This window comes from Typopeltis vanoorti, chromosome 15 (genome assembly GCF_054136105.1).
Source record: "Typopeltis vanoorti isolate ZY-2024b chromosome 15, IOZ_Tvanoo_1.0, whole genome shotgun sequence".
NCBI classification, from domain to species: Eukaryota; Metazoa; Arthropoda; class Arachnida; order Uropygi; family Thelyphonidae; genus Typopeltis; species Typopeltis vanoorti.
In genome coordinates this window covers 122,437,015-122,460,537 of record NC_143563.1, presented here as the reverse complement: position 1 = coordinate 122,460,537, position 23,523 = coordinate 122,437,015, and the positions used below count along the sequence as shown (strand labels likewise).

The following is a 23,523-nucleotide window of genomic DNA, read 5'->3' as shown; positions in this document are numbered from 1 at the left end:
TTAAAGTTGAGCAGCTCTCAGATGTGAACTGTAGACTAAAATACACAAAGATTATTGAAGAAAAAATGAAAGAGTTTGAGAACAGGAATCAAACCTTGGAGATTCAATGGCAAACTCTCAAGGAAACATTCATTGATTCTGCCAAAGAGGCATGTGGTGAGGTTGTCTGCAAAGATAAAAAAAATCAAAACTCCCTGGTGGACACAGCAAGTTCAAGAGGCAGTGAAGGAAAAGAAGAAAGCATATCAAAAGTTCCTATCAAATAAGTCAGCTTGTGCTCTTAGAGAATACAGAGACAAATGCAAAAATGCTAAACACTGTGTAAAACTAGCTAAACAAAAGTCATGGGAGGACTTTGGCAAGAATATAGAAAATAAATATCAAGAAGGTGGCAAAATATTCTGGAGGTTGTTGAAGAAGCTTAGGAATGGAGGAAAGAGTGCAGTAAAAGGAGTTAGAGATGATAAAGGTGACACGAAAACGGGAGAAAAAGATATCCTTGAAGTATGGAGTAATTACTTTGAAAAAATGCTAAATGAAACTAGCAGTGATAACAGCACAGTCGTAAAAAACACTGCCCAAACATGCAGTCAGGAATACATATCCATACTTGAAGTAGAAAAAGCCATCAAAGGCTTGAAATGTGGAAAGGCAGCAGGAGTAGATGATATTCGACCAGAAATGCTGAAGTATGGTGGTATAAGTCTTACAGTGGCTGCACTGCATAGTTTAAAAAGCATAGTTTAAGCCTGGACAGAGGGACGAATTCCCAATGATTGGAGTAGAGCTCTCATAGTACCCATATATAAAAAGGGAAATAAAACTGAATGTGACAATTATAGATGTATTTCCCTACTGAGTGTTCCTGGCAAGATCTATGCAAGTATACTTGAGAAATGTTTGAGAAGAATTGTGGAAGAAAAGCTTGGTGAAGAACAAGCTGGATTCAGGCCAAATAGAGGCTCTCAAGATCAGATCTTCACTTTACGACAAATAATCGAGAAAGCATGGGAATATAACAGAGATCTGTATTTAAGTTTTGTCGATTTGGAAAAGGCATATGACTAGGTGCCAATAGAGAATCTATTCAATACGCTACCCATATATAAAAAGGGAAATAGAACTGAATGTGACAATTACAGAGGTATTTCCCTACTGAGTGTTCCTGGCAAGATCTATGCAAGTATACTTGAGAAACGTTTGAGAAGAATTGTGGAAGAAAAGCTTGGTGAAGAACAAGCTGGATTCAGGCCAAATAGAGGCTGTCAAGATCAGATCTTCACTTTACGACAAATTCTATTCAATACGCTACCCATATATAAAAAGGGAAATAAAACTGAATGTGACAATTATAGAGGTATTTCCCTACTGAGTGTTCCTGGCAAGCTCTATGCAAGTATACTTGAGAAACGTTTGAAAAGAATTGTGGAAGAGCTTGGTAAAGAACAAGCTGGATTCAGGCCAAATAGAGGCTGTCAAGATCAGATCTTCACTTTACGACAAATAATCGAGAAAGCATGGGAATATAACAGAGATCTCTATTTAAGTTTTGTCGATTTGGAAAAGGCATATGACAAGGTGCCAAGAGAGAAGCTATTCAATACGCTACAGTTATATGGTGTCAATGGGGCATTATATCAAGCAATATGTAGTCTTTATTTGAGTTGTAAGTCAGCAGTTAGAATTGAAGGAAGTACAGGAAAATGGTTTAATGTTAAATCTGGTGTGAGACAAGGATGTACATTATCCCCTCTGTTATTCATTATCTATATGGATCACATTATGAAGGAAAGTGGTATTAAACCTGATATCAAAATTGGAGATGTTAATGTCAGCTCTTTGCTTTATGCAGATAATATTATACTTCTAAATAAATCCGCTGCAAGTCTGCAAGATTCTCTGACTAAATTGAATAGCTGTTGCAATAGATATGGTATGAAGGTCAGCAATAAAAAGACAAAGACAATGAAAATAGGCAGAATCATTGAAAATGTCAACTGTGTTGTGAATGGAGAACCTGTGGAACAAGTAAAACATTTCAGCTACTTAGGCACAATTTTTACTGAAGATGGTAAATTAAATATAGAAATAGACAACAGAATCAGCAAAGCTGGTATGGTGGGAAGTCAATTGAATAAATTCATATGGAATAAGAGAGAAATCAGTTGGAACACTAAATTAGCTGTATACAAGACAGTGTTCAAACCAGTTTTAACTGATGGATCTGAGAGCTGGGTCGGAAGTAAAACACTTGACCAAAGACGAGAGACCGCAGATATGAGTCCTGAGAAAGATTATAGGTGTGAACAGATGACATCAATGGCAATATCATATTAAAAACAAGGATATTAGGAAAAAACTTGACATTGTCAACATCCAGGAATGCATTAGCAGAGCTAATCTCAGGTGGTATGGTCACTTAAATAGAATGGGAGAGGAAAGATTAGCAAAACAAGTGTTCTCTGTCAGGTTGGCAGCAAAACTACCCAGAGGAAGACCAAGATATAGGTGGATTGATATGGTACAAAGTGCCTTAGATGATAGAAATATAAGATCTGATAATGTTGAAGCCTTGACAAGTAACAGACTAATTTGGAGGAAAATTGTAGATAGGAAGTTAGTAATGATGTAATTTTTTTCATGTAGTACTATCATATCCTGTACACCCCTTGCGGGTACATGGCAGGAATTTGATCATGATGATGATAATTGATAAATCCTTTAGACGCTCTCCAGACATTGTGAAACGCAAATAATTTTTTTAGGTTCAGTTTTGAAAAACTTCTTTTTCTTGATGCTATGGATATTGGTTATGTTAAATAAATACGCATCACAATCGTAGTACAGTATTCGGAAACATGTCGGTAAATTTATTTTCCTATATATAATTTAAAGAATCCTGAGGAGCTGAATCTTTTTAAATAAAACATTGCAAAGTTTTTAATTCCTCAAATAAAGTCATACCATCAATATGGTGATTGTCGGCATCTTGATTGTTGCTCAGTTTAAGTGCAAATCTTTACAATGTTTCATTAAACCTTCATCTAAGTCTGTAATCTTTTAATTTGCTAATGTCTCATAACTTTTCGCTATGTTGTTTTAAGAGTATGAATCTTACCGTGACTGAAGTTATTGTCGTGTCTAAAATCGCGAAGAAAAAATTTATTTTAAAATTTTGTTTAGGATCATGCGTTGTCTCATCTGATGCTTCGTAACCAAACATATTTGTTTTTGTTATTTTGCGAATGTCTTGAAAAATAGGATCAATATTAAGATCGTTTGCTACTTCTTTTGCAGTTCTAATATTTTCAAAATATTGGTCTGTTCGGCGAGTATTTAATTCTTGTATAACATAATAAAGATTTTCTGTAATTTTTTTCTATACCAAATATTGGATTATGCATTATTTTGCTTGCAACATTTACGAGACTAAAGATTTCGTAGCAAACATGAACAGAGCAAATAAATTTAAACGAATAAATCTTTGAAATTAAGTTGTCTGCCTGAACTCTAGAATCGATATCTTTAATTTCATCTTCCGTAACATCAAAAAGAGCCTGGTAAATTTCATTGATATTATTTTTAAGTGGCTTTATTGCTTCTACTCTACTTTCACACTTAGTAGCAGAAAGTGGTTTTAAATTTAAAACATGAATGTTTTTTTAATATAGCCCAACGCTTCACAGATATTGAAAAATAATTATATAATTCCTGTATTAGCCCAAAAAATTCAGTTTCACAGGATATCTTAGCTGCATCTTTAACTAATAAATTTAATGAATGAGCAGCATACAGAATAAAAAAAAGTTCTTGACTTAAGTCCTAAAATTTGCAGAACAATGTCACTGTTTCAGTCACAATCACACACCCACAAAGGGCAAAGAACAATGTAAGAATGAATTCACGGCCTGTCTTAAACTAATAATTTCTACTAAAAATATAATAAACAATCGAGAATATTTAAACAATTTTCCCTGAGTCAATGTTTACTCTGTGAAATAAAATCTGTGGTAATATTGATAACGTTTCACTTCAAACAAATTATAATAAAACCGGTGATGTATTAAGTTAAAAATATTGTTAGATTATTAAGAATTCATAATTTGACTGATTTTAAATTTCATTTTTATTGCATTAACTATAATTTGTAATTGTGTAATTTATATAGTATGATATAATTCAAGAATAAGGAAATTTATATATATTATTATTTCCCTTGGTGAAATGGCAGCACCTCATCTTCAAGCGCCCTTGTGCAGGGCGCAGCTCCGGTCTTGTATTACAATTGTTGAAACTAGTGACACTGTTATACTGGATTGTTGTTGCATCACGTACTGTGACAAAATATTTTTTTGTGCTCTGAAGATGCTGGATACAATACCAACAAACAATCAGCAAGAAGAAAATAAATAGTTATTTTCTTATCAGACTGTGTTCTCATCTACATCGTTAAAAGTAATCAACATGTACGACGAACATATAAGCCTTCCCACATGCTTGAAAATTCCAATAGTAGCTCTATGTGAAGCAGTATACAATATTTTATGTACAACAGATAATTATGATACTGCAAACAAACATGTGACTTTATGGAGTTTTTTTTAAAATTATGTTTATGTTGACTACATTAGCAGCAGGTGATTGCATGTGTACAGAGGTAGTTTGCAGATCTTACTGAGAACCGCTACAGGGACGGGATAATGGCGCCGGAGCATCGCTGGAATAAATGTATTAGTCTTAAGGGAGATTATGCTGAAAAATAAAAATTATTTTGAAATTATAAATTTGTTTTTTCATTGTTAGGCTGAGAACATTTCAGACCACCCTCGCAACATAATCAGTGGTGTACCACAAGGATCAGTGCTTAGTCCACTGTTATTCAATCAGCACATTAATGATATTGGGAAGGTTTTGCCAAGAGACATACAGCTATTTGCTGATTATGTAAAGATAGGTAGGGTAATCAGGAATGCTGCTAACATGCAGTACTTACAGAATGATTTGAATAGGATGAAACTGTGGGCATTTAATATCAAACATACAGCTTGGTTCAGCTCCACAATTAACAACAAAGGACGTACCTTATACAATTATTCAACACAAGACTCCATACCCATAGAGCCTACCCATCACAGCTCAGGTGGAAGCTCAGATGTACTTGACATTGTCAGATATATCAGATGCCAATATGAGCTGGAAACGATAAACGAGTTATCATCTGACCATAACCTCCATTCAACTTAAACTCGGTACACAGGAGCAGCTCTCTCCACAGCACTCCTTTATAGATTGGGACAAGCTCTCTAGAATTCTCCCAGAGTACATCGGCCCAGTACCCATCATCCACAATAAACAGGAGATAGCAGTAAACAACCTAACTAGCCAAATCAATAAAGCAAACCACTGTCCTCCACAGGATCAATCAGATCCCTGAGGAATTCATTTACCTGATCAGAGTCAATAAAAGCCAGAAAGAGATTCTACAACACAAGAGAAAACAATATTGCACAGTCTAACAAGTCCGCGAAGCTCTTCAAAAACACCGAAACCATGGAAACCAAATTAGCCAATATAAACTCAGAGGATCACTCCATCTGGAAGTTCTTGAGAGCTCTCTGCATCAAAAGTAAACTCATTTCCCCCCCCATGCAAATGACCAAGAAAGGAATTGCTCAGACAGATACAGAAAAAGCAGAAGCTCTAATAGAAACCAAGAAAAGCAATGCAATCCATCATATGAAAACTTAAACAATCTCATTTACAAGGTACACTGCCAGGCCAAGAAAACCTTACGTCATCAGAAGGATAACTCACAGCCTATTACTCCAACTATCCCCAGCTGAAATAATAAACATCATAACTTATCTGTAGTGTGGCATCAGGGCCTTCTTTTCAAAGTAATGTTCTACTACTTAGTATGACCTCTGGGTCTGGCTCCCACTCATGAGACCTCAATAAAGGTTGAAACCAGTCTGGGTAGTGACCCTCCCCATAATGCATAGCATTATACATACAAAATGCTCCAAGACCAGATGGCATCACCAACCGAATAATAAAATTGCTCCCAAGAAAATCTATAGTTCATCTAGTAAACATAACAAACTGCCATCTTCAGATTCCAGCACTTCCCTGTAGCTTGGAAGACAGCAATTTCATACCTTTGAAGCCTGGAAAGAACCCTCCCAACCCCCTCGAAAGTTACAGACCCATCAGTCTTCTATCCAACCTTGGAAAAGTCACTGAGTGACTTTTCCAAGGTTGGATAGAAGAAATATCACAAAAGGCTTCAATTGGAACCTCAACACAGCATCAATTTTCATTGACTGTGAAGGCTTTCAATAAGGTGTGGCATCAGGGCCTTCTTTTCAAAATAATTAAATTTAACATCCCAATAAAGTTGGTTAAAACAATCTATTCATACCTTACAGATTTATGCAAATCAAAATAGATGGAATAATATCAATCAGATGTAAAATCTTGGCATTCCACAAGGATCTCTTCTGTCCCCCTCTATCATTCTCAATCTACATAGCTGATATCCCACAAAACCCAATATTAATATAACAATTCATATTGTTATATTAATAATATAACAATATGAATTGTTATATTATTATTATTATATGACACCTCCAAGGAGTCCAAAGACTCATCGAGGGTTTATTGGGATTACCTTCTGGATTTGTACAGTTCAGGTTGCTATTGAATGTTCAGAAAAAAAAAAAAAAACACTTCAAGTCTTGTATTGAGATTTTTCTTTGTGGTTGCTACGAAGGTTGCAGATGGGTCCTCCACATTCTTGGAATGGTTAGACCATCATTTTTATTCAGATTCAGATTATGCTTGAGCATTTCACATGCTTCTTTGAATTTCCGCTCGAACCAGGTTTTGGTGCTGTGTAGGGACTTGGTACCTTTCCAATCAATTCTGTGGTATGTTTGGAGTGCATGGTCAGAAAGGCCGGTTTTTCCAAAATGGAGGTATTTAATGTGTCGTTTGTGTTCATCCTTCCTTATTGGAATTGTTCGCCCTGTTTCCCCTATGTATGGAATGTTACATGTGCATTATATTTTGCAAACCCCTGGGTGGGCTAGGTGTGGCAGAGGATCCTTGGAAGAACTGAGTAGGTGTCTTAATTTTGTCAGGGGTTTAAAGGCGGTATTGATGTTGTATTTGTGTAGTGTTCTGTCTATTTTTTCGGAAATGCCTCTAACATATGGTATGGCAATAGCATTCTTGAAATCTTTTTTGTTATTGGTTGTATCTCTGTGGAGGATCTTGTGAATGGTTTTTATACTGTGTCCATTTTTTATAAAGGTATGTTTGATGATCTCATATTCATGGTTAAGAGCTTGTTCATTTGAACAAATAGTTTGAGCTCTGTGTTTAAGGGTGCTTATGAACCCCAGTTTTTGTGTTGGGTGGTGATAAGAAGTTTTGTGTATGTACTGGCCTGTGTATGTAGGATTGCAGTAGAATGAGAAGGAGATAGCATATATAAATAGTAATAAATAGTGCATATCAAGCTACAATTTCTGTTAATTACAAAAACTTAATTTTATGGGAAAGCCAAACAAGACTTTGGCAGAATGTCAGACATGACCTGCAATCTGGAAAGCCTACAAAACATGGTTTATATTGTTTAAATTACAATGAATACTCACAATCCTCCAAATCAGTCACATAAATCTACACATTACAAGCAATTAAAAAGATAATTTGAAGAATATAACTTAATTTTTTTTTTCCTCTTTAAAAAACAAACATGTGGTACCATCATATGCATTTGTGATTTAAAATCCATAACTTAAAACTAGTTTTAAGTTAGGGATCTGAGAGTTGGGTTAGAAATAAAGTACCTGATCAAAGACTACAGACCACAGATGAGGGTTCTGAGAAGAATTAATGGAGTGAACTGATAGCATCAATGGCAGAATCATATTAAAAATTAACATATTAGAAAAGCACTTGACACTAATAGTATTCAAGAATGTGTAAGCAGAGCTAATCAAAGGTGATATTGGTCACTTAAATAGAATGACTGAAGAAAAGTCAGCAAAACTGGTGCCAAAATGGCAGGAAAGGGATCCAGAGAAAAACCAAGGTCTAGGTGAATTGGTTCAGTCAGAAGTGTCTTAAAAGCACGAAATGTTATGTATGACAATATTGGAGTGCATACAAGTAATAGAATGATTTGGAGGAAAACTGCTGATAGGAGATTAATAATAATGTAAACTTAATCATATAGTGCTGTCATAGTAACCTGAACACCCCTTGGGGGTAAAAATCAGGAAATCGATGATGAAAACAAACATACAATTAATGAACACAGTATCCATATTTCTCACAATTTTATTAATAGATGAATTATTTGCTTATTACAAATAGTACAAAAAAATAGACATTATTTTCAAAAATGTGAAATGTAAATTATGCAATTATCAAACTTTGGCATTGAAAATATTGTACAGTTGACTCTCACTACATAGCAAACACTATTATTAAAAAAACTTGCTCTAGTGAGTCCCTATATTCAATGAAATTCATTATAGTACACGGTTTGCTATTACTGTGGTCCCTCTGAGTTCACTATTTATTATGTTTTAATACAGTGAAAGTTAACTGTAAAAGAAGAATACAAGTTTCCAGCAAATCATTACATTTCCTGCAAGGTGAACATGGAAGAAAGTTAACATAATAATCCCTTTTATTTATCATTGTCTATGCTATATCCCAACAGCAAACTTTATTTTTTACACAAATTTTGGTAGTATCTTTATAAAATACAAGTATATAATGCAGTACTTTTCAATTGGCCCCATCACTTTCAATAATATCCTAAACATATGGAAAATTTATATTTCATTTGAGATTATGATCAGCTATGAATATCTGCACCATTTACTTTAATGCTAAGAGTGAAATAATGAGGATTAGTGCTTTGCAACCTTACAATCATGAACATATTCAAGCTTTGCCATGCTCTGCTGAAATCTAACTATAAATATAAGACAAACTCTGAAGAGTTAATATTCAAACTCCTCCTGCTATGAAGTGACCAATTGAAAAGTACTGCATTATATACTTGTATTTTATAAAGATACTACCAAAATTTGTGTAAAAAATAAAGTTTGCTGTTGGGATATAGCATAGACAATGATAAATAAAAGGGATTATTTTTTGCAAAAAAAAAATCTGAAATCCAAAGTTATAAACAGATAGATAAAGCAAGGAAATGGAAGTGATTTACATACCCTACCAGGACAAAACTTTATTCTGGATGAAACAAGTATAATATCTTTAATTTGTGACCATACTTCTATGAGTACTCTGACTGCCCTAAAACTGTTTAACTTTCAACATTCATTTGCATTGGTATTACAGGTTCTTACTTGCCACTGAAGAAAACAAACAAATGAAAAAACTGCAATTTGAACTCACAAGTTGCCCACCATCACCATTATTTTATTTATTTTTTATGTTTTAATTAAAAGCTCAGTATAGTCACAAATTAAGGTAGAATCTCAAATGAAATGCATTTATATTATTATGAAAATTATAAAATTAAAACCTTACTAACATTAAAACCTCATCAAGATCCAAGTGACAATTCTGGATAGTCTTGGATTTTGGATTCTTGTTCTTGCTAGAACAAGAATTGCAAACGATAAATGCTACAAAAGTTAAAACTGGAATTCATTAACAACAATGATAACTTGATTTATACGTGTTATAAGCATTTAAAAAATGTAAACAGTTATGTAAAACATAAAGTGCCTTTATGGTTAATCACTCTTCAACAGCAGCTGCTTCTAAAATTGTTTCAAAATCAAGAGGAACAAACAGATAACCTTGTCCACCGTAAAATTTGCTCTGAAATTCCACCCTGAAATAATAATAAATAATTAAATACAAAATAAAAATAATTAAATTACACACCCACATGTCTATAGAGAAGTGAAAAAAGTTTGAAGCCTTATAACTTTATCGAAGAATGCAAAAAGACATTTTCATAAATATCACATTTAGTATGCTCAAAGTTTCAAAGATATACAAGAGTGTGTAAAATATGATGTCTAATGATAGATATTCAACATCAAATACTCAATATGTGCAATTACTGTAGCATGGATTAAGTCACAACAGTACCCAATTTCTCTCCACCATAACATATCAGAGATACAGAGGCCACTGCAGATGTAATATGCTCTTTCAGCTGAACATTCTATATAATGGGATACTTCATAAAACTGAAGTACACTGACTATGTGAATAAATGATGAGTACTCTGCTTTTTTGCATTCTTCATTCAAAAATTCCACTAATCATCATTAAAATTTTGTCCTATTTCCAGCTGTTATCACTCTTTCACCCTTCACATCTATACTAGATTATACTACATTGGCATGAGAGTGATAACATACCTGATTCCTCCTGCTAACATCACTGACTTCATTATCAAACACTGATATCCTATTCAATCCACTTACAAGCCAGCTGTTGCTACACCACATTTAGAGGAATTAACACACACACACACACACACACACACACACACACACACACACACACACACACACACACACACACACACACACACACACACACACAGAGAGAGAGAGAGAGAGAGAGAGAGTAAAACTTGTTCCAAGTGGAATCGCAATGGACCGAATATATTTTCCACATTGGCTAAGTTTCTGCATTATACAAAATTGCAAAAAAAAATATTTAAAATCCATTAAAATCATATTACATGGTACATACCGGTTTATGAGTGAAAATCGGCAGGGCTGGCTCTTGTAAGTAGGTGATACTTGTAGACCTATGTTATTAAAATAATAGTAATAATAGTAACACATTATTAAAGTATTAATGCTCTATTACACGTTTCCAATATACAACTCATTGAGATTTCTTCCACAGATCCAACAAAGAAACTTGTTTCCACATTTTTGTGATCATGTCTTTTTGAATGCAGTCCTTAACTGTATACAATGATTCAATCAAGAAGGCTGGAAGAGTTTGAATCATTTGCAAACTGCATTACTTCACTGATGCAATGAAGGGCCTGTTCATGTGTAAGAATTTTCAAGGAAATATCCTGTTCTCCAGCTGCTTCTTCTCCTCCTTCCTCCTTCACATCTTCGTTTTGTGTATTTCTTACCCCTAGTAGAGCTGCAGCAGATTTAAAGCTGTAATGTGTGGCTAGATGGTCATCACTACGAACAAAGTTCTCTGTATCACAGGAAAGTTCTTTTCCTCAGCAGAGATTGGATATTGCAGCAATGTTTTCACTTGCCTCCTCCAAATTATCTGCCACATTACTTTCCCAAAACCCAGCTTTAGCAAAACACTTTTTTACTGTTTCTGCTTTAATTTTCTTCACTGCCAACCTGATCCAATTCACAGTATCCAGTACTGATACAGATCTTGCTAATGCATAAGAGCTATCAGCTTCTTCTTCTTCTACATTCAAAATCAAAGATTGCATCAGAAATCGTCTGTAGTGAGAATTGAATGTATAAATAACGCACATATCCATGAGCTGTAACACATTTGTTGCATTTTGTGGGAACTAGGCGATTTTCACATTTGAAAGCGTTACCTTTGGATGGCGGGTATCATCGTCAAGAAAAAGGATGACATTTCTATTTTCCTTCTTCATTTTTGAATTAAACATGTTTAACCACTCTTCCATTGTAGCTGCAGTCATCCAAGCTTTTTTTATTGTTTATCCAAATCACTGGTAAATTATTAATTTTCAGGTTCTTGAAATATCTTGGTTTTGCTGCTTTTCCAATCAGGAGAGGCTTTTCCATTTCTCCCACCATATTCCCACACAATAACACTAAGTTGGACATTTTGACCGACACTTTTCTCCCTTAACCGTGAGTGATTTTGTTGATAATGCCCAAAAAAACAATCTGTTTTGTACACATTGTAAATGTTTTTAGGTTCATATGGTGAAATCAATTGTAGCAGTTTTGGTTTCCACCCACTCACTCACTACAATTGCATCCACATCTTTAGATTCCCCAGACTTCGTTCCACACAATACTGTGCCTCTTCTTAAAAATATCCAACCATCCTGTAGAGGCCTTAAACTGATCGTTCCTGAGAGATTTGGCTACTGCGAGAGCTTCACTTTGGACCATTGGACTGGATATGTGAATGATTTTTGATCTTGCATTCATGAACCACTCCCACACTACCTTGTCGATTTTCTTGTTGCCAGTTACCTTTGCCTTCCTCTTCATTCAACCATTTCCTTGCAGCCACTCATTCATTATTTTATCCTTTTGTTTAAGTGTGTTGTATACTTGCATTTTGCCACACTTAAACTGCATCATTATTTCCCGTATCGAGGGTTTATTCTTTTCTTTAGCATCAATGACTGACTTTTTCGTTTAGCGTCAATGACATGCACGATTTAGCCATGATGCAAAAAATGAACTGATTGGTTTATTATTCGGGTTACTGAAATGTTTGGACTTACCGAAAACTGACCAACATTAATTCTCAAACAAAACAGTAAAAGCAACACAAGTGCCAAAATCTAATAAATATAGGTGTATTTTTAAAACACTTTCCACTTTATACAAGTGATTTTTAATAAATCTTCAAATATTGCTTTCCATTTCTGCATTGGCAGATTCCACATTATACAAAATAAATAGCATTGTAATGCTATTTATTTATATATATATACAAAATAAATAGCATTGTAATGCTATTTATTTTGGCCGGGACTATATAATTTGTTCATATTGAGCAAGTTTCCGCTTTATTCATGTTCTGCCTTGGAGAAGTTTTACTGTGTGTGTGTGTGTGTGTGTGTGTGTGTGTGTGTGTGTGTATTAGCATAAGGTTTATTATGGATGGGGGTGCTTAGCAGGCAAAGCTGTATAAATGGGAGTAGACCTACCTGGTCTTTTAAGGAATGCAAAAACTGACCAGGGCTTCTCATCTAATGTCCAATCCTCACCATTTCATAGTATACTCTATTAGGTATTTACCTTGGATTATGGAGTTTGGCCAACAGAATTGTATTATTGTTGAATTAAACCATAATGCAAAATGATAGAACAACATGACAGAATTTCATGCTGGCTGGGTCGTGATCACTTACAATTTATTTACTTTGTATGATGATACAACGGCCATGAGTCCCTTTTACGGGGAAGTATGACACCATCTCAATCCCCCCTAAATTTATCAGGGCTTGGGATTAAGTATTCCTGACTGTAATCCGTGTGTGTTCACAGGGCTGGTTTGCCTGTTCTGAGGGATGAAAAACCTCCTACCTCCGTATGAGACCAGCTAATTCACTTTTCGTCAAAAGAGACCAGATAAAGGTTCCTCACGTCATGGACGGGAATTGTACCCAGGTCTTTCGACCAAAGGGCTTCGTCTATACTGACTGAGCTACAGAGGCTCACACCACTTAATCGCATCCTCTGATGAAAGGATCATATCTAAATCTCTCAAACCTTGTGTGCTCTCCTTTACATACTGCTTATGTTAGTTATCTCTGAAGAAATTTATTTTCAATATTCCTAAATGCCATCTCTTCATTTCAATCTATACTGCCAACTTCTTTATGGAGACCATCGAAGAAAAAGCCTTAAACTCGGATGATGTGTTTATGTAGATATGTAGATGATGTGTTTGCTATTTGGCCGCATGGCCTAGACACACTCGAAAATTCCTTTCACACCTAAACAATCAACACCCCAAGATCCAGTTTACCTTAGAAAAAGAAAACAATAACAATTTCCCATTCCTAGATACTCTGATTACACGCCAGCCTAATGGATCCCTGGTTTTCTCAGTTTAGAGAAAACCTACACATACAGGTAGATACATTCGCCAGCGTTCACACCATCCCCCCTTCCAACAATATGGGATTATAAAAGCCCTATATAACAGGGATAAATTAATCAGTTCCGATAACAATGCCCTTACTACTGAGCTTATTCATATTCTTAACACCTTTGTAGCCAATGGATACAACTCCCATAAAATCCAAAAAATATTAAAACCAGTTAACCCCCCCCCCCCAAAAAAAAAAAACAAGGACTACTCTAAATCTGTCACTATTCCTTATATTCGTGGCACTTCTGAAAAGTTAACAAAAATCTTTAAAAAATATGACTTGACAACTTGTTACAAACCATATCAAAAATTGGCATCTCTTATCCGCTCTCCCAAGGACCAGCCACTTCCTCTAGACCTACCTGGAGTTTACCAGGTCCGTTGTGGTTGTAAACTGTCTTACTATGGCCAAACAGGCAGGACTGCTAATATCAGGATATTTGAACATAAGAATTATATCCGTTTTTACCGTTATAGCCACTCAGGACTTGCTAACCATGCCTTCGACACCTGCCACAAAATACGTTGGAAGAAAGCTTCCTTACTACACCGCAGCAAATTTAAATATGAGAGATTATTCTTAGAATCAGTCTTAGCCTTAAAAAACTCCCCGAAACTCAATAAATTTGGATGCATGAGACCACTCCAAATATGGGAGGCTTGCATTCTTAGAACATCAGCCATGATACCCAATTTGGCCACTAGGTGACACCCTTTAGAACTCTAGGACTGACTTCAGTTGTTTTCTTTAGACATTTTTGCTCAGTGTTAGTGCTTGCATGCAAATTTCATTAATTTTTATGTTCCCTATAGATGGTAATGTAACATTACCGAAATACTGGAAGTATTAATTGTTAATATAATAATATACATTGTTCTTTCCTTAAAACGCAAGTGCATTTTTGATCTGCTGTGAGCAAGCACAGAACCCATCTTGCCCAAGCTTTTTCATTTGCAATTCTTCATGCAAAATATATCCTACACCTTTAAAATGCCTATAATCTCAGCAATTTCACACACTTTGACGTGTCGGTCATCCAATACCATACCGTGCACTTGATCAATGATTTCTGGTGTAGTTACACTTTTTAGACTTCCTTCATGTGGATCATCTTCAAGGCTGGTACAGCCATGTTTAAGCTCGGCAGCCCATTTCTTAATTGCCAAAAACGAAGCAGAAGAGTGCCCATAAACTTTTATAAACTTCGAATGAATTTCTTCTGGTGCTAAACCTTCTTTTACAAGGAATTTTATAACAGCACGATACTCAATTTATCCATTTCAAGGGATACGGACAACACTTTTGCTCCAGACAGCTGTATAAAAAAAGTACTTGATAGAATGACTTGCAATTTCACATGGATGCTTATGACAGATGTACCAATTTAGAAAAAAAAAATCTTGCAGATAGTGTTGCCATCTATGGTCGAGGTCGAGAACTTTTCAGACCACCCTCGACATTCCATCCTATTTTCATACCAGCTGTCCTCATACACTCTCCTTATATTGTGTCTTCCTGTCCACCCTGACCTCCTCCATTTTGCTGTCCATCTGGCATTATCTCACCATTATTACTCACAGTACTACTATTCTCGTTTACAAGCACCACTTCAGTCTCACCAGTTCCTCTCTCTCCCAATCTTTTGCTTCACCTCTTACTTCCTCTGTTGTCTTGCTCACATTACTCATTGCTCCTCCTGGCAGCAACAGTTTCTCTAACTTATGCACAAATCCATTAAAATACAACCCATCACTTTAGTACAATTCCATCCTTCCCTCAAATGCATCCCACACATTTAAAAACTCCACTCCCTTTACTTCACACAGCTCTGCAGGATACCATTCATTATCCCTGCTTTGCATCTCAACTCATCATTAATATAGCTGAGCAGCATAGTTCCTTTTCAACAACAGTGTTATCTTTCACTCTCCTCAACAATATCTTATAATCTATCCCCATATTCTCTTTATGACCAAGTTATTTGTTCTAACAACCACTACCAACATGCTTGCTCGTCTGCTTCTCAACTCTAATGCATCAATATCCTGCTTATTTTCCCTCCTGAAAAACACACCTTACGGAACTCTCATGACTCATTCCCGCTGTTCAACCAATCGAAGGAACTCCCCAGTGTCAACCATGTAACCACCTCTCAACAGTTTAAAAGTCTCTATCATATCGCCTCTCCTTCTTCTCTCCACTTCTATCTACAGTCCACATTCCCTCAGCCGATCCTCATAACTAACATTGTCAAATCTTGACACCATCTTTGTTATCTGCCTTTGTACCCTTTCCACAGTTAATTTATCCCCTTCAAATCCTGGGGACCAGATCTGAGAAAGATAGTCTAAATGTATTTTGATCAGAGTCTTATATAACGGAATGATAACTATTTTATCTCAGCAGGTCAGTGTCCTTCTCATTATTGCAACAATCCTCTGTGTTACCTTCACTACCTTTGCAATATCTCCCCTAAATTTCAGTTCTCTATCAATCATCAACCCCAGTTCTCTTGTCTCCCCTACTTCCTCCAGTTTAACTCCTCCCATAGAGTATGCAGCATCCCATCAATGTTTCCCAAACCTCAAGACCTTACATTTTGCTGCATTAAATTGACACCTCCATTCATTTGCCCATCTGTCTAGCTTATTCAAATCCTCTTGCATGGCTACCACATCTGCACTATTACTAATAACCCTTCCTAACTTCGCATCATCCGCAAACAACTGAATATCCCCTTGCAATCCACGGACAATGTCATTGATATAAAGGTTAAACAATATTGGTCCCAGCACTGAGCCCTGTGGAACACCACTTGTAATCTTCTGCCTCTTTGATACTGCTCCACCATACACACCTCTCTGATACCTATCGGACAGCCAATCCTGAATCCAGTTGACCAATCTAACATCCAGACCCATGTGCTGCAACTTGAATATCAGCTTATCATGTGGCACCCTGTCAAATGCCTTTGCTAAGTCTAGGAAAATGGCAGTATATGCCCTTCCCTCATCTAATGCTCTTGTAACTTTATCATAAAAGGCTAGCATATTGCTAAAACAAGAGCACCCCTTCACAAATCCATATTGACTCTCAAAGATAACATTACCCTCATCTGCTCAATGCTGTATACAGTCCCTCACTACTTTCTCCAAGATCTTACTAATTACTGATGACACGCAAACTGGCCTATAATTAGACACTTCTAGTCTGCTACCACTCTTATGCAATGGCACTATCTTACCTTCCTTCCATTCCATGGGCACCTTTCCCGCAAGTAGACTTTGATTGAAAAGACAGGTCAAAGGCACTGTCAGTTCCTTAGCACATTCTCTCAAAACCTGCGGTGAAATACCATCCAGTCTCACCGCTTTACTAACATCCAGAGTACTCAATATGTGAAACACACTTGCCTCCTGCACCTCTAAACCTCGAACCTGCCCTATCCCTCTAGTATTAAAATTGATTCCTCCAGGATGAAATACTCCAATAAAGTGTTCATTGAACAATTCCACTATGTCCTCTGCATCAGTAACTCTATTCCCATTATTATCTCACAATATCATTCTTCCACAGTCTTTTCTCCTCCTACTGGCCACATAGTTAAAAAATTCCCTAGGATTTTTCTTGGATCTAAGAGCCAATCTTTTCTCATATTCCAGTTTTGCCTTCCTTACCATACTAGTCACTCTCCTGGCCTGTCTCTTATATTCTTCATGCATCTTCTCTTCACTTGTCTCCTTATATCTCTTCCATAGCCTCTTTTTCGCATGCATTTCTTGTTTAATATTGTTTGTCATCCACTTTACTCCAAATTGTGTCCTCTTCTTCACTTGTGGAATACAGCTTACCATTGCTGCTAACAAATATTCCTTCACAATTTCCCAAGCACTAATGATATCCCAGCCTTCCAATTCCTCCCTCCACAAAACTTCACCAAGTTGACGTCTAAGACTATTATAATCACCTGCTTTATAATTCCACATACGTTCCCATCTCTCTGATACTCCTGCATGTCTATTCATTTTCCAAGTCAAAACCATATGGTCACCCTCTCCAACTGGTGGGAGAGATGTCATCTCAGTTATTATCAACTCTTCTGATGCTATAACCAAATCCAAAACTCTTGAACCTCTTGTTCCCTCTGTTACATGTTGCACCTCTAAAATGGAATCTCATATGCATCGCTATTCTCAAGCCATTTGTCATCTTTTTCTCTGCTTTCCTTCATCCTAACCTTTTGAACTTGTCCATTCTTATCCAAACTTCATCTTACTATATGCATTTTTCATTTCACTTCTCAGAACTCATTTTTCAAGTCTTGCATCTCGGCAATTACACTATTTGTCAGTCTATGATTCTATTGGTGCTTCACTTCCACAGCATCACTTACTTTTGTTTCTTCAGCTATACTTTCTTTCACTTCCGTTGCACGATTTATACAATAATTTCCATCTGGAATTATGCTCGCTTGCATTCTGTGACTCACTCATAACAGTCATTTTTTCCTGCAATTACACTCTTTCATTCCATCAACCAGTTTCGCTACTGTTAATTCATAGTTCAACAGAATACCACACTTTTGACATATACCCTCCTCATCTCCGTCTCTTCACAAATACACCCTCCATATTCCACCCCACATATAATATTGCATTCACGACAACGAACCATTCTCAAAAAATGTTGAGATATGAGGTTAAAAGGTTCATTAGGGTATGTAAAAAAAATGAGAGAAATGGTGAGTTCAAGCAAGCATGGAAGAAGGCAGTATGTACCTCTGTAGCACAACTGATTAAACAGGACACGGCATTGGATACACAAGCAACAAATAGGTCCTGTGTTTGATCTCGTTGTGAAGAGAGGAATCTTAATATGGGCTTTCTGAATTGAAGGAGAGTTAGATAATCTCATATGAAGACAGCAGGGTTTTTTTTTTTATCCCAGAAACTTGGGGTTTTCACCCTAAATGCAGGAAAAAAAAAAATCAGTCAAGAGAACATTGCTAGCAGTCACAAAACAAAAAAGAAAGGTCAAGGATGCCAGAAAATGAAAGATGGATTACTTTTCTATTCAGGGGTAAACCCAAGAGAATGGGGAAAACAAGGGGTAGCATGCATAATTAAACTAGATCTCAAAGAATATATTACTAAATGGCAACCAATAATGCTAATAAAGAAATTAAAGATGCATTCTTTGAACTCTTACAAAAAAACAATGGAAGAAGTTCAAGGGCATATTATACTAGTAGAAGACCTTAATGGCTGGATAGGGGATCAAGTAGATGACAAAACCAAACTTGGTATCACAAGGAGAAATAACCTGGAATAATAATGGAGAAAGAATAAATCTTTGTCTTATAAATAATTTAGTAATAGTGAATACTATGTTCTAGCATAAAGAAATCAATAAGTTTACCAGGGAAGAGCCCAGCAGAAATGAAAAATCTATAATTGACTATGCCATCATAAGCAGATCGTACTGGAAGTATACAAAATACGCAAGAGTCTATAGAGGTCCTGAAATAGGCAGTGACCACTACTTATTAGTATTGGAAGCGATCTATAAAATAAAAGTTGAAAAATGTAGAAAAAGTAGCAAGGGAATAAATGCTAAGATAAAGAACTGCAAACTAAAGAAAGAAGAAACAGTAATTGAGTATAAAAGTAGAAAAAGAGATATATGAAGACCAAGATGTAGAAAGCCTATGGTACAGATTTAAAACACTTCTTCTAGAAACAAGCAAAGAAATTTGTGATGTATCACTAAATAATAAACAGGAGAAACGCAAAACACCCTGGTGGACTGAAGAACTAAAAGAAGAAATTAAAAAGAAAAAGCAATTGTCGAAGAGATATATAACATCAAAGCTGCAAGTTGATACAGAACTATACAACAACCAAAGAAATAAAGTTAAAATCGTAGTGAAAGAAGAGAAAAGAAAATGCTGGGAAGAATTCGGGCATACTTTAGAACAAAATTTTACAGGAAACCAAAAACTTCTATAATGTTTTAAGAAGAATGAGGTCAGAGAAAGATGTCCCATAAAGTTTATCAAAAATAAGGATGGAAAGTTACTCATAAATTCCGAAGACATCATGGAAAGGTAGAAACAGTACTTCCAAGAATTATTGGAAGATGCAGGACACGGGATGCTGAGAGCAAGACAAGCAAGCAAAATAGAAGATCAAAGTGAGGAAATTCATGCAAATGAACTGCTAGCAGCAAATAAAATAAAACCGGGCAAATCAGCAGGCCATGACCAAATAACACCAGAAATGGCAAAGAATTTAGGAACGAAAGCTATAAAATTTCTTTTATACCTCTATTCAATGTCGTATGGAAAAAGAAAATTATTCCCAAAGACTAGGAAGTAGCAATAATAATTCCCATATTTATGAAAGGAGATAACCGAAAATGTGAAAACCATAGAGGAATTTCACTTTTAAGCATTCCAGGAAAGTTGTATGCCCGTATTTTAGAAGAGAGGCTTAGGAACCAAATAGAGGATACACTGGATGAAATGCAATATGGCTTTCAGAAAAATAGAAGCACACAGGATCTTATCTGCAGTCTTAGACAAATATCAGAGAAAACATTGGAATATGGAAAAGAACTGCATGCATGTTTTATAGATTTCGAAAAGGCCTTTGACCGAGTTCCTAGACACTTAATATGGCAAACGTTAAAGAAAAACAAGATAACTTAATAGCAGCCATACAAAGCCTCTACAAAAGTAATAGAAATTATGTAAGAACCTGTAATAATAGATCAAAAGAATTTGAAACAAATGTAGGAGTGAGGCAAGGCTGTATCCTCAGCCCTCTTCTTTTCATTACAGTAATGGATGAAATCTTAAAGGCATGCCAAAACAGTTCCACCTAGGATACAAGAAACTGAAAGAAACCAGAATTTCACACATGGCTTTTGCAGATGATGAAGTGATTCTAGTAAATACAGCTGAAGATCTGAAGTACAACATCAACATTTGGTATGAAGAAACAAAGAAAAGGAATATGACCATAAATATAAAAACTAAAACAATGATCATATCTAGAAACCAACCAAAATACATAATAAAAATAGAGAACCATCAACTGGAACAAGTTCACTCCTTTAAATACTTGGGCTCATATATACAAGAAGATGGTAGACTAGATACAGAAATTAACAACAAGATAACTGGAGGAACAAAGCTATTCTACTTGAAAGGCCCACTCCTAGATAAGAAAGAAGTTACCCAGAATACCAAATTGGTAGTGTACTGTTCAGTGTTTGTACCAACATTAACATACAGTTGCGAGTCTTGGTGTTTAACAACAGGAAACAGAAATAAACTACAAACAATTGAAATTAAATATTTTAGAAAAGTGGCACAAAAAAACAAGACTAGACCGAATAAGAAATCAAACCATAAGAAACAGCCTTCAAGGTGCACCTCTGAACCAATTCATAACACAAGCCCAAATGAGGTAGTTTGGATATCTTAATCGAATGGAAGAAGGAAGAATAGTAAAAACTGTATACAAATGCCAGAAAACAGGAGAAAGAAACATAGGCAGGCCCAGAAAAGGTTGGCAAAAGGAAATTAAAGAAAATTGGAAAAGAAGGGAATTAACTGGAAAGAAAAAAAAAGAACAAGCAGTTCTATTCAGTTCTGAGAGCCTGTGTAGCTCAGTGGATGTGGTTTGCACACCACGGCGCTTGGCCGCACGAAGGAAGACTTGGTTTCGAGTCCTCCTTCGTGCTTAGAAATTTTTCTAAGCCTTCTTTCGACCGGTTCCCGAGTTAGTCAATCTCTGGCATGGGCAAACGGGTTTTTTCCTCCCGGGAACTCGGGTTTTTCGACCTGTAAACTCAAGAAAATCAACCGTAGAACCCACATTATTTCAGACGTTAAATACGAGTGTTAGGGTTAGGGACCATGAGATGGCGGCACCTATAGAGCCATCTCTCTCTTCACTGCGTGCCGCTTAATTAGTGATAGCCTTGGGCCAGCTATCTCTGATTGGGTACTAGTGGAGATTGAACTGCCCACTCAGTCTCCAAAAAGTTAAATAGGGCTAAAAATGGCCTCGCCTACTTCCTGTATATACAGGAATAAAAGGGCATTAGCTGATTATTTTTTATTTATTTATTTTTTGAGTTCTATTCAGTTGGACAGGACGGCATGCAAATCTCTTTGGCAAAATCTCGAATCATAAAAGCACAAGATCTCTTGTGCTTTTAAGAAAAAAAGAAGAATATTATTGGTGGCAGGAGGTAGATGGCATTGTGTGTAGCTGGTGGATTAATTAGTAGGGGAGATGGCGAGTTGTGTGCAATGGAACAGAGTGCACCCTCACGATCAGTCGTTGGAAATGTCATCACTTATTTGAGGAATATAAAGGGTACACTAGATTCATATGTTGATAAGAAAAGTGCAGCATGAATAGTACTGAAGACAATCAGGCCAACAATTTCATATTCTGAACTTCCACCTCTCTTATTTCATCACCTAGCATTTTACTAGAACGGTGATGGAATCAGTAACTCAATATAGTGTAGTTTTAGATAACATCTACAGATTTCCCCACCCATTTTTATATTCTTATTTCTGTCATGGTGTTTGCTTTTTTGTGCTATGTCATTAACATGCAATTTCAATACTGGATCAAATTTACTAACAATCAACCCCAAAAAGTTGCTGTGATCAATATTTTTATTGATATATATATGCTGCCTGATTTGCACTTCCTGTGCAAGCGAGGCAGCATATATGAGCACATGGGTCCTTGCTTCATGATAAGTTTAATCATTCAATTATACTCATCATAATAACTTTTCAGTTTGCTTTCTCATAAACTCAACAGACATCTTTATGATTACATTTTAAAATATATGCTTCAGTAGACTATGCATTGAGATGCATACATTTCATGTTCTGCGATTTGCTGACATGTCTAACGTAATTACCAATGAATCCAATAATAAATAAATTATCTGGATCAGTGAAAAATGTGGGATATTATTATATGTTAACCAATGTCATATTATTATATAACCAATATTATAATATTATATATTAATCAATATTTTACATTAACCAATACCAACACAAGAAATAGGAAGAAGGTACAGAACAGTGTTAGTAGAGAAACTTAAAAGTGTGGAGAAAGAAAAAAACTCGAATTTAAGAGTGAAAAGAGTAATGAAGGCGATAGAAGATGCAGTTGAAGAAACAGTACCAGAAGAAGAGAAAATCAAGAAGAAATGGATTACACAAGAAACACTGAAGTTAGTACAGAAGAAAAGAATGCTGAAGATAAGAAGGGATACATCAGAACAAATAGAAAAGCAATATAGAAGAAAGTGTAATGAGGTGAAAAAAGCAGTCAGAATGGATAAAATGAAATGGTTAGAAGCCCAATGCAACAATATAGAACAGTACTATGGAGAGCATAAAACAAGGGAGGTATACAAAATGATCAGAACCATTAATAGAAAGTGGCAACCAAAACAGACCACAATTAAAGATGAAAAGGGCAAAGTATTGATGAATAAAGAAAAAATTGTACAGCGGCGGACAAGATACTGTAGTGAGTTATATGAAGAAAAACTAGATTCAGATAGCATTGGGAAACTCACTGAAGAATTGAAGCAGATAT

The 23,523-nt window shown here is 35.8% G+C and overlaps 1 protein-coding gene across 1 annotated transcript in view; it reads right to left on the bottom strand.

Annotated features, from left to right (window-relative positions):
* Window positions 1–8,334: 8,334 nt before the first annotated feature.
* Window positions 8,335–23,523, bottom strand: part of LOC150099114 (V-type proton ATPase 116 kDa subunit a 1-like) — a 586,531-nt gene continuing 571,342 nt past the window's right edge. Inside the window, exon 19 of the mRNA XM_090404569.1 lies at window positions 8,335–9,886. Within this exon, the coding sequence (XP_090260695.1) occupies window positions 9,790–9,886 (97 nt within the window). The 3' untranslated portion in view covers window positions 8,335–9,789. The remainder of the gene's footprint in view (window positions 9,887–23,523) is intronic.